At 44.8% G+C, this 15,673-nt stretch overlaps 1 protein-coding gene across 1 annotated transcript in view; it reads right to left on the bottom strand.

Moving 5' to 3' along the window:
* Window positions 1-15,000, bottom strand: part of LOC144695681 (large proline-rich protein BAG6-like) — a 92,376-nt gene extending 77,376 nt beyond the window's left edge. The window contains exons 1-2 of the mRNA XM_078566618.1: window positions 14,852-15,000; window positions 3,345-3,433 (exon numbers count right to left, since the gene is read on the bottom strand). Of these exons, the coding sequence (XP_078422744.1) occupies window positions 3,345-3,413 (69 nt within the window). The 5' untranslated portion in view covers window positions 3,414-3,433; window positions 14,852-15,000. The remainder of the gene's footprint in view (window positions 1-3,344; window positions 3,434-14,851) is intronic.
* Between the last annotated feature and the right edge of the window lie 673 nt (window positions 15,001-15,673).

Raw genomic sequence — 15,673 nt, 5'->3', positions numbered from 1 at the left:
GACAGGAAAACAATGGGTGCTGTCTATATAGATTATAAGAAAGTTTTTGACAAGTACCACAGAAAAGGCTGGTTAACCAAATTGAGACTCATGGGATAGGAGGGTCAGTGTCAGCTTGCATAGAAAAAAAATTGGCTCAAAGCCATAGGACCGTGACATGCTAAATGGTGGTTTTTCAAATGTTCCCCAAGATTAAATGCTCGGGCCACTTATACACATGAAAATAGCTTGAGTTTTGGAAGAGTGTAAAATTTCAAAATTTGCAACGATACGAAACTTGGAAGACGTAGCAGTGTGGATACCACCAATCAACTGCAACAGGACATAGGTAGGCTAGCAGAATGGGCAGAATTGGGAGAGATGGTGGTATTGTGGCATAGTGGCAATGTCACAGGACTAGTAATGCAAGGACCCAGGCTAATGCTCTGGGGACATAGGTTCAAATCTCACCACGGCAGCTGGTGTAATTTGAATTCAGTTAATAAATCTGGAATATAAAGCTACATCGATTGTCACAAAAACCCATCTGGTTCACTGATGTCCTTTAGGGAAGGAAATCTGCTGTCCTTCCCTGGTCAGGCCTACATGTGACTCCAGGCCCACATGAATGTGGTTGACTGCCCTCTGAAATGGCCTAGCAAGTTACTCAGTTCAAGGGCAATTATGGGTGGGCAAGAAATGCTGGCCAGCAATGCCCACATCCCATGAAAGAATTAAAAAAAGACAAGTGGAATGATGGAATTTAATACACAGCAAGTGTGGGGTGAGCGCTTTGGCAGAAGGGACAGGGAGAGACAATATAGGCTATATGACTCAGTTTTAAAGAGTGTACAGGGACAGATAGACTTGGTGATTCACATGGACAGATTTTTGAATAGGACATATTGAGTGTGGTCAGCAAAGCATATAGGCTCTTGGGCTTCATAAATAGAAATATTGAGTACATACAAATATACGAATTTGGAGGGAGGGGCCTTTCGACTTCTTGAGCCTGCTTCGCCATTCGACAAGATCATAGCTAATCTGACTGTGGCCACTTTCTTGCCTACCCCGAAACATTTTGATTCCCTTGGTAATCAAGTAACTGTCGACCTCTGCCTTAAAAATATTCAATGGTCTTGCCTTCACCATTCTCTGGGGAAGAGAATTCCACAGACTCACGACCTATTGCTCTAATTTTTGGGGCACCTTGCCCTTCCAGGGTATTGAGGTAGATTGGGCACTTTTCAGGGCTGATATGTGGATGATGTGCTTGCTATATTTAAATCCGTGGCACATGTAATAATTTACTTGCATGTATTATTTGGCTCCATCTTGCACTCAAATTCACCTTAGAAATGGAGCAGTCAAATGAACTCCCCTTCCTTGACATACGAGTTGAGAAATCTGCCAGGGAGTTCCCTACCACAGTCTACCGCAAGCCTCCCTACACTGATCAATACACGCTTTAGGATTCTTACAGTTCCACACGCTATAAGATTGCCCTTATCGACAACTTATAAATAGGGCCTGAACCATTTGCTCACCAGGCAAGATGGATGCTGAAATAGGGCACATCAAAGGCATCTTACAGGATAATTGTTACCCTGATCAGATCATTTTGTGCTGTATAGCGCGCAGACTCATGAATGGGCCTAACGCAGTCACTTTTGGCCCTGAGAAGTGCACAGCCTACCTCAGGTTACCCTGGAAGGGTAAGGCATCTCAAAAATTTGAGCAACAAGTGAAGCTAGCTGTTTCATGCTGCTACAATGCAGTAGCAACACATGAGGTATTCGCCACTAACAGGATGCTGCCATCAAACCAAAAAGACATTCTGCCTATCACACAATTAATAATGTGGTATATGAATTTCAGTGCCAGTGGATGCTATGTATGTAGGCCATACATCCCAAAGGCCAGCAGATCATATCAAACAGTATGTCCACTTTTCACAACGGGCAAGGTACAGACCACATCCAAACAGCCCGTGCTGGTAAAACTCAAAACAGTGTCCAACATTAGATGTGATTCCGCAATTGGACATTTGCTAAATAATCCTCAGTGTGCTAAAAATTACGCTGACAGCCATTTAAGATTTTCAGTCAAGCTCAGAGTGTGGCGCTGCAAAGCTACATATATATATATATGCACACAGGGCCCTGTTCTTTGCAGGCAGAAAGAACATGTACACACATTGCGCCTATTTCAGCTAAACAAAATAAGTGATAGCCATTCACTGATTCATTGCTCGGGGCAATGCCTTGACCAGAGTCAAGCTGCCTGATTTAAAATTTCAAACAACGCTTGGCAGCTGTCAGTCAGCATTAACTTGTGCATTCTCCATGGTAGCACCTCTGCCAATCAGAGTCCACTTGCCAACCAATCAGTACTCTCTTCTTATACAATATAAAGTTGTTGCTTTCCCTGACATTGGCATTCTTGTTGTTATCCTGATGAGTACAAGATGAAAAGCTCCAACAAAATATATTTTTCAGCAATACTCATTGAAATGGGCTGTGAGTAATTGAGGCCCCAGCACTGACTTTTGTGGCACTCCACTTGTTACATCTTGCCAAGTACAAAAGCAGGAAAGTTATGCTGAACCTCTATAAAGTTCTGGTTAGGCCACAACTAGAGAATTCTGTCCAGTTCTGGTCACCACACTTCAAGAAGGGTGTGAGGGTCCTTGAGAGGGTGCAGAGGAGATTTAACACAATGGTTTTGGGATGGGGGATTTTAACCACAAAGGTAAGTTGGAAAAGCTAAGGTAGTTCCCCTCAGTGCAAAGGAGATTGAGGAAAGATTTGATAGAGGTGTACAAGATTATGACAGGTTTAGATAACGTATACAAAGAGAAAATTGATCCCATTAGCTAATGGTACAAGGGTTGGGGGGCACAGGTTTAGGTTTCGGGCAAGAGATGCAGGGGGATGCGAGAAAGAACTTTATACAGTGAGTGGTTACAGTCTGGAACTTGCTGCCTATGAGGGTGGTGGAAGCAGAGATGATGAATGATTTTCAAAGGAAATTAAATGAGCACTGGAGGGAAATAAACTTACAGGGATAGAATGGGGGAATATGATTAACTGGACTGCTATACCAAGAGTCTACATGGACTAGATGGGGCGAATGGCCTCTTTCTGTGCCATGATGTCTCTATGACTCAGAGACAATTGAGCCCCTCATGCCTCTATGGGTCATTGAAAAAGATACAGGTAAGCCATGAAGCAGGACCAGAACCATCTTTGGATAGACGAGTCAGTTCTTTGAAAATAGCTCCCCCAACCAGTGGTGGAGAGGTTAAGGAAGTAGGTAAGAAAGGAGTGTTGTTGGCCTGCTCCCCAGATACAGCCAGTATTTACCTCTTCTTCAACTGTGTAGGTCCTGCTCTGGGAGTCCAGAGTCTTCACTGTAACCTCTGTTGTGGCCATGCCTGGCTTTTAGTTCTCCTCTGCAATAGAACAGATCATTCATAATTGATATGGTCTCTATAATACAATAGCCAATTTTTAAAAACTGATCACAGTTGATGGAAGCCAATGATCTGAAAACACAATGGCCAAGTGGACTGCTTCTGCGCTGAACTATTTTATGACTTCAGTTCAGATACAGTCCTATCATCTCTGGAACCTGGGTTCAAATCCAGCCCAGTTTGATGAGCTGCCAGCACCCTATGAGATGTTTAGCTGCGGTTCAATAGGTAGCACTTTACTCTCTGAATCAGTAAATCAGGGCCCACTCCAGACACGTAAGGGATAAACATGAGTCCAGGATACAGGGGAACAAAATATTGATTGGCACTTCGGAACAATACTGAGGGTGCACTGGCAGAGGTACAGTTAAACTGTCTGCCCTCGCAGGTGGACGTAGAAGGACCCATGAAACTATTTCGAAGGAGAACAGGGGAGTTCTCCCCATTGTCCTGGGCCAACATTTTTTCCTCAATCAACGTTTTATGTTGTCGTTGCTGTATGTGGGAACTTGCTCTGCATAAATTGACAGCCAATTGGTTTCCTACATTAGAATAGTGACTTTGCTTCCAAAAGGAATTTGTTGGCTTTTAAAGTGCTCTGAGGCTTCCCGAAAGCGTGAAAGGCGTAACATAAATGCAAGTCTTTTGTTCTTTAAAATGCACAATGAGCTGAAGCATTTTCATGCCATTTTCCAAGTTGACAGGGAGGTAAACAGTTCATAGTCTCATGAGATGCTCCACAGGAGTTTGGGGCAGGAAGGTGGAGAAATTGAATCATTGGCAGTGTCTCACTGGCTGCACAAAACAGAAAGTGTTCCATTCTCCACCATCACCGGCTCTCACCTCGATGAGCATAAAATACAAAAATAGCTAGTATTGTCACTGGAGCTATTCAGAACAAAGCAAAATCTGTACTTCCGCCACATGCATCTTGTTTTGGACCCTTAATGCATCATCTTAAATTGATCCCACCACCAGTATGCAAGTACATGGCAGGATTCCCAATACTTATGTAATTACAGACACATCAACACACAGTTCACAAAACCTGTGGGCCCAAGCAGCAGGGTTATCAGTGAGGGAAAATTTAACTCAACTGATGAGGAGGGAACACAATCAGTCAGATAATTCAGCCTCAAAATAGATGCAGCATCAAAAACCCATCTGGGACATGGGTGAAATATATATGGATTTTCACCGCGCAGCATATAAGCACATTTATTTTGCAGTACCTTAATTAAGTAATAGTCACCAGTTTGGGTACTTAAATATTTGTCATATTGGCATTTTTTTAAAAATTGCACCATGAATCATCCACGTAGAAATAATTTGTACTTTAAGATTTTGCAGGACATTGGAATGTAGGAACTCGAGTGGGCCATTTGGCCCCTCAAGGCTGGGCCACCAGTTCAAAACCCTTAATATCCTTGCCTTTACTGGAGCAGTCTTTGGGATATTCTCTTATGGCCCACTTAGGAGCGTAGTGTGAAGACTGGTAGATCCTGCATCAAGTTTAAACCAATGCTCCCATTCAATCGAATAGACTCTACTGCTCTGGTTTAATCATCAACGAGGCGTCACACTAAGCCTAGCCCCTTCCAAACCTTCAGATCCAGTAATTGGTACAAGCAATGACAAGGATTAGAGGGGAAATAATGAGAAATGTCTTCACACAGACAGCTGTTTCAGATCCAGGACACAGGTTCTATTGGAAATTTTCAAAGGCAAGTGGACATATAGAACCAGAGAAAAGTTACAGCACGGAAAGAGGCAATTCAGCCCATCATGTCTGCACTGGCCAAAAAAGAATGAAAAACTAGCCACCCATTCTAATCCCACCTTCCAGCACCCTGTCCATAGCCTTTCAGGTTACGGCACTTCAGATGCAGTAGTCTAGGTACCTTTCGAACAAGTTGAGGGTTTCAGCCTCAACCATCAATTCAGGCAGCGAATTCCAGACATCCAGCACCTTCTGGGTGAAGAAATGCTTCCTCATGTCCCCTCTAATCCTGCTACCAATCACCTTAAATCTATGTCCCCTGATAATTTATATAGATTTTCCCACCTACTTCCATTATTTTTAAATGTATTTCCATCCATTGTTTTCTCTCTACCTTTTAGCCTTTTTCGATTCCTTCACCCCAACCCACCCCCACTAGGGCTATCTGTACCTTGCTTGTCTTGCTTTCTACCCTTAATTAGCACATTCCTTAGATAATATCACCACCTTCAACACCTCTTTGTCATTTTGACTCTGACATCTTTTGATTATCTCCACCTATCACTGGCCCTCTATCCAGCTCTACTTGTCCCACCCCCCTTAAACTAGCTTATATTTCACATCTATTCTATTTTTACTTAGTTCTGTTGAAGGGTCATTCGGACTCGAAACGTTAACTGTGCTCCTCTCCACAAATGCTGCCAGACCTGCTGAGTTTTTCCAGGTATTTTTGTTTTTGTTTTGGATTTCCAGCATTCGCAGTTTTTTTGCTTTTATCCCCTGATAATTGGCCCCTCAGGTAAGGGAAATAGGTCTTTCCTGTCTACCGTATCTAGGCCCCTCGTAATTTTCTACACCTCAATTAGATCACCCTTCAGTCTCCTCTGTTCTAAGGAAAACAACCCTAGCCTTTTCAATCTTTCCTCATTGCTGCAATTTTCAAGTCCTGGCAACATTCTTGTAAATTTTCTCTGTACCTTCTCCAGAGCAATGTCCTTCCTGTAATGTGGCGACCAGAACTGGCCTAACCAGCAGTTCCAGTATTACATCCCTGCTTTTGTATTCTATACCTTGTCCAATAAAGGAAAGCATTCCATATGCTTTCTTTACCACCTTATCCTGCCACATTCAGGGACCTGTGGACTATGCTGACTATCCCTGATCAACCCGTGCCTTTCTAAGTGACAGTTTATTCTGTGAATCAGAATTGTTTCCAATAATTTGCCCACCACTGAAGTCAGACTGACTGGCCTATGATTTTTCTGGTCTATCCTTCGCACCCTTTTTAAATAATGGTACACCAATTGCAGGCCTCCAATCCTCTGGGACCTCGCCTGTATCTAGTGAGGATTGAAAAATGATCCTCAGAGCATCCTCTACTTCCTTCCTTTAACAGCCTGGGATATAATCCATCCGGCCCTGGTGATTTATCCACCTTCATGAATTACAGTCCCTCCAGTACTTCCTCTCTCACTATGCTTATTGTATCTAATGTTTCACACTCATTAACTAGAATGTCTGCAGCACCCCTCTCCTTAGTGAAGGCAGAGACAAAGTTCATTAAGAACCCTGCCCACATCTTCTGCATCCACGCACAATTTACCTTGTACATCTGTGAAAGGCCCTACCCTTACCCTGGTTATCCTCTTGCTCTTAATGTACTAATAAAACATATTTAGGTTTTCTTTGATTTTACCTGTCAATATTTTTTCCACATTCTCTCTTTGCTTTCCAAATTTCCTTTTTTACTTCACCTCTGCACTTTCTATACTCCTGTAGGCTTCCTAAAGTGTTACGTTTTTTTGTGACTGTCATAAGCTTTCGTTTTCTGCTTTATCCTACCCTGTATGCTTCTGGATAACCAGGGGGCTCTAGGTTTAGCAGTACCGCCCTTTTTCTTTTTGGGGACATGTCTACACTATGCTTGTAGAATCTCGCTTTTAAATGCCTCCCACTGATTTGTCACTGATTTTCCATCAAGTAGCTGTAAACAGTCCACTTTCGCAACATCACTTCTCAGCTTTGTAAAATTTGTCTTCTCCTAATTTAGAACTTGTACTCCTATTCCATCTTTGTCCTTTTCCATAATGATACTAAATCTAACAGTATTATTGTCACTATCTCCAAAATGGTCACCTACTACTCCTTCATCTACTTGCCCTGCTTCATTTCATGAGACTAAATCTAGAACTGCACCCCCTCTCATTGGGCTTATGTACTGGCTAAAAAAGTTCTCTTGAATGCAGTTCAAGAATTTTGTGCCCTCTGTGCCTTTCAAACTGTTCATATCCCAGGTAATATTAGTGAAGTCCCCATCTATTATTGCCCTATTGTTTCTGCACTCAGAAATTTGCCTACATATTTGCTCTTGTATCTCGCTCTCACTATTGGGGGGTCTATAGTTTTTTTTATTCATTCAAGGTATGTGGGTGTTGCTGGCTAGGCCAGCATTTATTGCCCATCCCTAATTGCCCTTGAGAAGGTGGTGGTGAGCTGCCTTCTTGAACCGCTGCAGTCCATGTGGTGTAGATACACCCACAGTGCTGTTTGGGAGGGAGTTGCAGGATTTTGACCCTGCGACAGGAACGGCCGATATATTTCCAAGTTAGGATGGTGAGTGGCTTGGAGGGGAACTTCCAAGTGGTGGTGTTCCCATGTATCTGCTGCCCTTGTCCTTCTAGGTGGTAGTGGTCATCGGTGTGGGGGTTGGCGATGGCGTGGTGGTATTGTCACTGAACGAGTAATCCAGAGACCCAGGGTAATGCTCTGGGTACCCGGGCTCGAATCCCATCACAGCAGATGGTGGAATGTGAATTGAATAAAAATCTGGAATTAAAAGTCTAATGATGACCATGAAACCATTGTCGATTGTTGTAAAAAACCAATCCTGTTCGCTAATGTCCTTTAGGGAAGGAAATCTGCCATCCTTACCTGGTCCGGCTCCAGGCCCACAGCAATGCCCCTGAAATGGCCTAGCAAGCCATTCAGTTCTCAAGGGCAATTAGGGATGGGCAATAAATGCTGGCCTAGCCAGTGACACCTACATCCCATGAACGAATACAAAGAAAAGGTGCTGTCTAAAGAGCCTTGGTGAGTTTCTGCAGCACATTTTGTAGGTGGTACACATGGCTGCCACTGTGCGTCGGTGGTGGAGGGAGTGCCAATCAAGCGGGCTGCTTTGTCTTGGACGGTGTTAAGCTTCGAGTGTTGTGGGAGCTGCCATCATCCAGGCAAGTGGAGAGTTTTCATCTCACTCCTGACTTGTGCCTTGTAGGTGGTGGACAGGCTTTGGGGAGTCAGGTGGTGAGTTACTTAGCCTGCTCTTGTAGCCACAGTATTTATATGGTTAGTCCAGTTCCGTTTCTGGTCAATGGTAACCCCCCCCCCACCCAGGATGTTGATAGCAGGGGATAGTACACACCTAGCAGTATGGCTGCTCCTTTTTTATTTCTGAGCTCAACCCACCATGGTCTTGTTTGACAATTCATTTTGTGTATCATCCCTCCTCACAGCTGTAACTGTTTCCTTAACCAATAATGCTACCATCCACCATTTTTTTTTTAAAATCCCCTCTCTATCCTGCCTGAAAACTAGATCCAGGGATGTTGAATGCCATTTTTGCCCCTCTTTAAGCCAAGTTTCCATTATAGTTTGATACCACGCTGCATGTGATATCTTCTGTGCCCTCAGCTCATCAGCTTTACTTGCTATACTCTTTCCATTTACATAAAAACCTTTTTAACACTGCCAAATTCCTGTGCTGTACACTTTTCAATCTTTGCTTCTTCTGTCTTTGAGACACTAATTTTCTGTCTCCCATCCCCTGCTTGGAATTTGTCCTATCTGAAGCTGCCCTCAGGTTTCCATCCCCTGCCAATCAAGTTTAAACCCTCCCAAACGCACTAGTAAACCTCCCAGTGAGGATATTCAGATGTAAACTGATGTAAACCGTCCGGCTTGTACAGACCCCACGCCTCAGAAATCTGATGCTCTCCCTCCTACTTCAGCTTTCTAGCCGCGTATTCAATCACTGAATTCTCCTATTTCTATGCTCACTTGCACGTGGGACTGGCAGTAATCCTGAGATCATTGCTTTTGAGGTCCTGCTTTTCAAACTCCTTCCAAGCTCCCTACAATCTGCTTTCAGGACTTCATTCCCTTTCCTACCCAAGTCATTGGTACCAATGTGGACCACGACCTCTGGCTGCTCACTCTCCCGCAGAAGAATGTCCTGCAGCCGCTCCATGGCGCCCTTGACCCTGGCACCAGGGAGGCAACATACCATCCTGGAGTCACGCCTACGGCCACAGAAATGCCTGTCGGTTCCCCTAACTAACAAATCCTCTATCGCTCCTGCTCTTCCTTTCTTCTTCCTCCCCTCACTTACGGTGCAATATACTTGAAGAGGACTAATTTGCAGGGTTAATGGAAAAAGTGCTGCAGGCTCAATTGGAGAGCTTTTTCAAAGAACCGGCATGGTTGTAATGGGCCAAATGGCTTCCTTCTGTGCTGTAAGATCCTTAAAGAATTACAGATGTAAAACTGAACTAAGCTGGCTGGGTTTCATGGGCTGAATGATCAAGGCTTGCAGCCCACGTATTGTTCCTCAGTCATCTGTTCCATTCTGATCAAGCTTCCTCTGAATTGCGTCCCCTCCCACCACCTCATTCTTCGATGTCCAAATATCCCTCAATGCACACTTTTTCCTGCAGCTCTACTCAGTATGATGCTGGAATCTGGAAGCCAAGTTGAACCCATTTTTCTCCAGGATCCTAATGATGGAATTCCGTACATGTTTAGTACTTTATTTCCTGAAGTCTGTTGAAAAGAGAGATAACTTGTCGAAGCTTTTCATCTTGCACTCAACAGGGCAAAAGCAAGAATGCCAAATTTCAAAGGATCATCAGCAGCAAGCAGAGTACAGACATAATCAACTAGCCCGTGCTTGCAAAACCAACAAAACAAAACCTCTGTTACATGTAATTCCATGATTGGACAACACTTGCTTAACAATCCTGAGTCCAATAATGGTTACACAAACAACCAATTAGATAATCAATCAAACTCGTAACATGTCTCAGTAACATTTGTTCAAAGGGACATACGTTCACGCCATTCTCTGCAAACAAAAGGAATATGTTCAAGCCTTGTGCCTTTTTTTTGAATTACCAGGGGGCCTGGGGAGCCAGTAGCTCCCCATTGCTTTCTCCATGGCAACACCTCAGCCAATTAGAGTCCACCTGCCAACCAATCAGCACCCTTTTCTCTTTAAGTATAAATTGTTGTGATCATTCGAAATTTGGTAATCCTGCATTTTTCCTTCCTGATGAGTGTGAGATGAAAAGCTTCAGCAACATGCCTCTCTTTTCAGCAACATTCAAGTTCGGTACTTCGTTTCCTCTTACTTTTAAGCACAAGCTCATTGCCACCTTATCAATACTTCATAATTTTCTGTGATATCTCTTCTTTTTAAACCTTGATGGTATCCTGCACTGTGGGACTTCCACTTGACCTAGGAAACTAAGCCCGAATAAAAAAAATTGTCATTTTTTTTCCCCCAACGCACCAAACACCCAAACCTCCCTAAGTGCCACCAAAATCAGAGCTGGGTTTCTCTTATTTGGCGCACCTACAACAAGGGATAGCCAATGAACTCCATTCATTTATGGCTAAACTCACTGGAGCCACATAGGTGACACAACAGCCAGCGACTCAAGGAAATTAGTTGCTACCACAAAAGCAGAGATTAAAATAAACATACAGGCAAAGGGCGAAGACAAAAATAAAATAAATTTCTCCTTAAACTCCTCTCACTTCCTCCAAACAAAAGGTGCGGCTATGGGTACCCGACTGCGCCCCAGCTATGCCTGTCTCTTTATGGAGTATGTGGAACATTCCTTGTTCCAGTCCTCCTCCAGCCCCCTCCCACAACTCTTTCTCCGATGATTACTTCGGTGCTGCTTCATGCTCTCATCTGGACCTGGAAAAATTTATTAATTTTGTTTCCAATTTCCAACCCTCCATCATTTTCACATGGTCCATCTCTGACACTTCCCTTCCTTGACCTCTGTGTCTCAATTTCTGGTGATAGACTGTCCACCAATATCCATTACAAGCCTACCGACTCCCACAGCTACCTCGACTACAGCTCCTCACACCCTGCTTCCTGTAAGGACTCCATCCCATTCTCTCAGTTCCTTCGCCTCCGTCGCATCTGTTCTGATGATGCCACTTTCAAAAACAGTTCCTCTGACATGTCTTCCTTCTTCCTTAACCGAGGTTTTCCACCCACAGTGGTTGACAGGGCCCTCAACCGTGTCCGGCCCATCTCCCGTGCATCCGCCCTCACACCTTCCTCTTCCTCCCAGAAACATGATAGGGTCCCCCTTGCCCTCACTTATCACCCCACCAGCCTCCGCATTCAAAGGATCATCCTCCGCCATTTCCGCCAACTCCAGCATGATGCCACCACCAAACACATCTTCCCTTCACCCCACCCGGAGGCATTCCGCAGGGATCGTTCCCTCCGAGACATCCTGGTCCACTCCTCCATCACCCCCTACACCTCAACCCCCTCCCAAGGCACCTTCCCATGCAACCGCACAAGGTGCAACACCTGCCCCTTTACTTCCCCTCTCCTCACCGTCCAAGGGCACAAATACTCCTTTCAAGTGAAGCAGCATTTCACTTGCGCTTCCCTCAATTTAGTCTACTGCATTCGTTGCTCCCAATGCGGTTTCCTCTACACTGGAGAGACCAAACGCAGACTGGGTGACCGCTTTGCAGAACACCTTCGGTCTGTCCGCAGGCATGGCCCAGACCTCCCTGTCGCTTGCCATTTCAACACTCCACCCTGCTCTCATGCCCACATGTCCGTCCTTGGCCTGCTGCATTGTTCCAGTGAAGCTCATCGCAAACTGGAGGAACAGCACCTCATCTTCCGACTAGGCACTTTACAGCCTTCCGGACTGAATATTGAGTTCAACAATTTTAGATCATGAACTCTCTCCTCCTTCCCCACCCCTTTCCGATCCCCCCCCTTTTTTCCCCAATAATTTATATAGATTTTTCTTTTCCTACCTATTTCCATTATTTTTAAATGTATTTCCATCCATTGTTTTATCTCTACCTTTTTCGATTCCTTCACCCCACTAGGGCTATCTGTACCTTGCTTGTCCTGCTTTCTACCCTTAATTAGCACATTCCTTAGATAATATCACCACCTTCAACACCTTTGTCCTTTTTCTGTGACATCTTTTGGTTATCTCCACCCATCACTGGCCCTCTATCCAGCTCTACTTGTCCCACCCACCCCCCTTAAACCAGCTTATACTTCACCTCTCTTCTATTTTTACTTAGTTCTGTTGAAGGGTCATTCGGACTCGAAACGTTAACTGTGTTCCTCTCTGCAGATGCTGCCAGACCCGCTGAGTTTTTCCAGGTATTTTTGTTTTTGTTTTGGATTTCCAGCATCCGCAGTTTTTTGCTTTTATATTAAAATCAATAGATGTTCGGACACATGATTAATAACCCCTCCTTCTTAAATATATAAAGCAGAAAATCTCCCATTGGCTTAACATTAGGTTGGACACGCAATGCAACTTGCTTGGATCCAGAGATTTGGGCTATGCATGGCAGCAACAGGGCTGCATTTATTGCCCATCCTCATTTGATAGCTGACACCAGGAGGCATTTCAAATCATGCCAAACCTGCACGGAAGTCAGGCCGAGTGCGGGCAACAAGTTCCTTTCTCTGAAGGGCACTGGAGAACCAGATGGCTTTTTACTGACAATCCAGCAACTTTAAATTGTTAATTTTCACTAATGCTAGCCCACAAAGCTCAATTCTCTTTTTTTGGCTCCAGGAATTTAGAAGAAACTTACATCAAAACTAGGCCTTCTGCGAAAATGGAACTATCTAACAGAATAATTGGGGATCATTCTCATTTCCATTCCTGTAGGGAGGATATCAGCTAACTGGGTGTGATAACAGGACACTTAGAAAATATCAACAGGGTTAGATAAAGTCAACATGAATTTATGAAAGCGAAATCATGTTTGACAAACCTACTGGAGTTTTTTGAGGAAATAACTAGGAGGGTAAATAAGGGAGAACCAGAAGATGTGATGTATTTGGATTTTCAAAAAGTTTTTGATAAAGTCCCACATAAAAGTTAGTGTGCAAAATTAAAGCACATGGGATTGGGGGTAATATATTGGCATGGATTGAGAATTGGTTGACAGATGGAGGCAGAGTCAGAATAAACGGGTCTGTTTCAGAGCGGCAGGCAGTGACTAAGGGGTACCACAGAGATCGACGCTTGGGCCCCAGCCATTCACAATATATATCAATAATTTGGATGAGGGAACCAAAAGTAATATTTCCAAGTTTGCTGACGACACGAAACTTGGTAGGAATGAGGGGTGAGGAGGATGTTAATGGACTTCAAGGCGATTTAGACAAGTTGAATGATTGGGCAAATACATGGCAGATTCAGTATAACATGGATAAGTGTGAAGTTATCCACTTCGGTAGGAATAACAGGATGGCAGAATATTATTTAAATGATGATAGATTGGAAAATGTTGATGTACAAAGGGACCTGGGTGTTCTTGTCCACCAGTGAGCATGCAGGTGCAGCAAGCAGATAGGAAGGCAAATGGTATGTTGGCCTTCATTGCAAGAGGACTTGAGTAGAGGAGCAAGGATATCTTACTGCAGCTGTACAGGCCCTTGGAGACCACGCCTGGAGTATTGTGTGCAGTTTTGGTCTCCTCACCTCAGAAAGGATGTATTCGCCCGAGAGGGAGTGCAGCAAAAGTGATTCCTGGGATAGCAGAATTGCTGTATGAGGAGAGATTGGGCCAGCTAGGCCTATATTCACTGAAGTTCAGAAGAATGAGAGGGGATCTCATTGAAACATATAAATTTCTGACAGGGTTGGGCAGACAGATGCAGGGGTGATGTTTCCTCTTGCAGGGGGATCTAGAACAAGGGATCAGTCACAGGATATGGGGTAGGCCATTTAGGACTGAGATTAGGAGAAACTTCTTCACTCAGAGGGTGGTGAACGTGTAGAATTCTCTACCACAGAAGGCTGCGGAGGCCAAGTCATTGAATATATTTAAGGAGGAAATAGATTTCTAGACTCTTAAGGCACCAAGAGGTATGGGTAGAGAGAGGGCATGGCATTAAATAAGAGGATCAGCCACCATCATATTGAATGGCAGAGCTCTGGCAGGGTCGGCAGCGCCAATAGTGCCCTCTTTGATTTATTCCCTGGGAGTTCAGGTCACCCTGCCTTCCCGTAAAGTGGTGACCAGGGCTGTGGGTGTCCAGTTGTGGCCCAACTAGTGTTTTATACATTTTTTTTGAGAGAGAGAGAGAGAAGGTGCTGGAAATGCTCAGCAGGTCTGGCAGATTCTGTGGAGAGAAAGAAACAAAGTGAACATGTCAAGTGTGTGACCTTACATGAGGATTGGCTTAATCCTGCTCCACTCCTCACTCTCTAACTGATATTTTATACAGTCCCAACACGAGCTCTCTGCTCTTCTACTCCAGACAAAGGTTAATCAGGGGAATTATCCCTTTGGCCTCGAAACCTCCTCCTCCTCCTCATCTCTCCCTCTGCCTGCGGCCTAGAGCTCGGGCCTCGGGCCTGCAGCGTCGCACTCACCCTGGATCCCCGCGCTCCTGCTCCGAGCTCACGGTGTTCACCAAACCCCACACCCGGGGAGGAAGGGGCTGCTCCCTGAGGACGGAGGACAGCGACAGGGAGGAGCACTGATCCCGGCGGTGCCCCCTTCTTCTCCGACTCCGATCTGTGTCCCGGTAACTCCACCGCGCCTGCGCAACCCCGCCAGGACCCCCCCCTTAACCCCTCCCCCTCCCCCACCGGCTGCCATGGAAACCGGAGCTGCCCCGCTCGCTGCCTGTTCATACTCACAGTCTGTCCACAGTCATTGTGTACACACAGTTTGTTCACACTGATTGTTTGTTCACACTCACTGTCTGTCCACACACATTATCCACACTCACTCTGTTCACACTGATTGTTCACACTCACAGTCTGTCCACAGTCATTGTGTACACACAGTCTGTTCACACTGATTGTCTGTTCACACTCTGTCTGTCCACACACATTGTCCACACTCACTCTGTTCACACTGATTGTTCACACTCACTGCCTGTCCGCACTCATTGTCCAAACTCACAGTCTGTTCACTCTCATTGTCTGTTCACACTCATTATCCACACTCACTCTGTCCACACTGATTGTCTGTCCACACTCAGTCTGTTCACGCTCATTGTCTGTTCACACTCACTGTCTGTCCACACTCATTATCCACACTCACTCTGTTCACACTGATTGTCTGTCCACACTCATTGTCCATACTCAGTCTGTTCACTCTCATTGTGCACTCAGTCTGTCCACACTCATTATCCACACTCACTCTGTCCACACTCATTGTCTGTCCACACTCATTATGTCCACACT

This window comes from Cetorhinus maximus, chromosome 21, assembly GCF_964194155.1.
Source record: "Cetorhinus maximus chromosome 21, sCetMax3.hap1.1, whole genome shotgun sequence".
Taxonomy (NCBI): Eukaryota; Metazoa; Chordata; class Chondrichthyes; order Lamniformes; family Cetorhinidae; genus Cetorhinus; species Cetorhinus maximus.
This window is presented reverse-complemented; position numbering and strand designations above follow the sequence as displayed.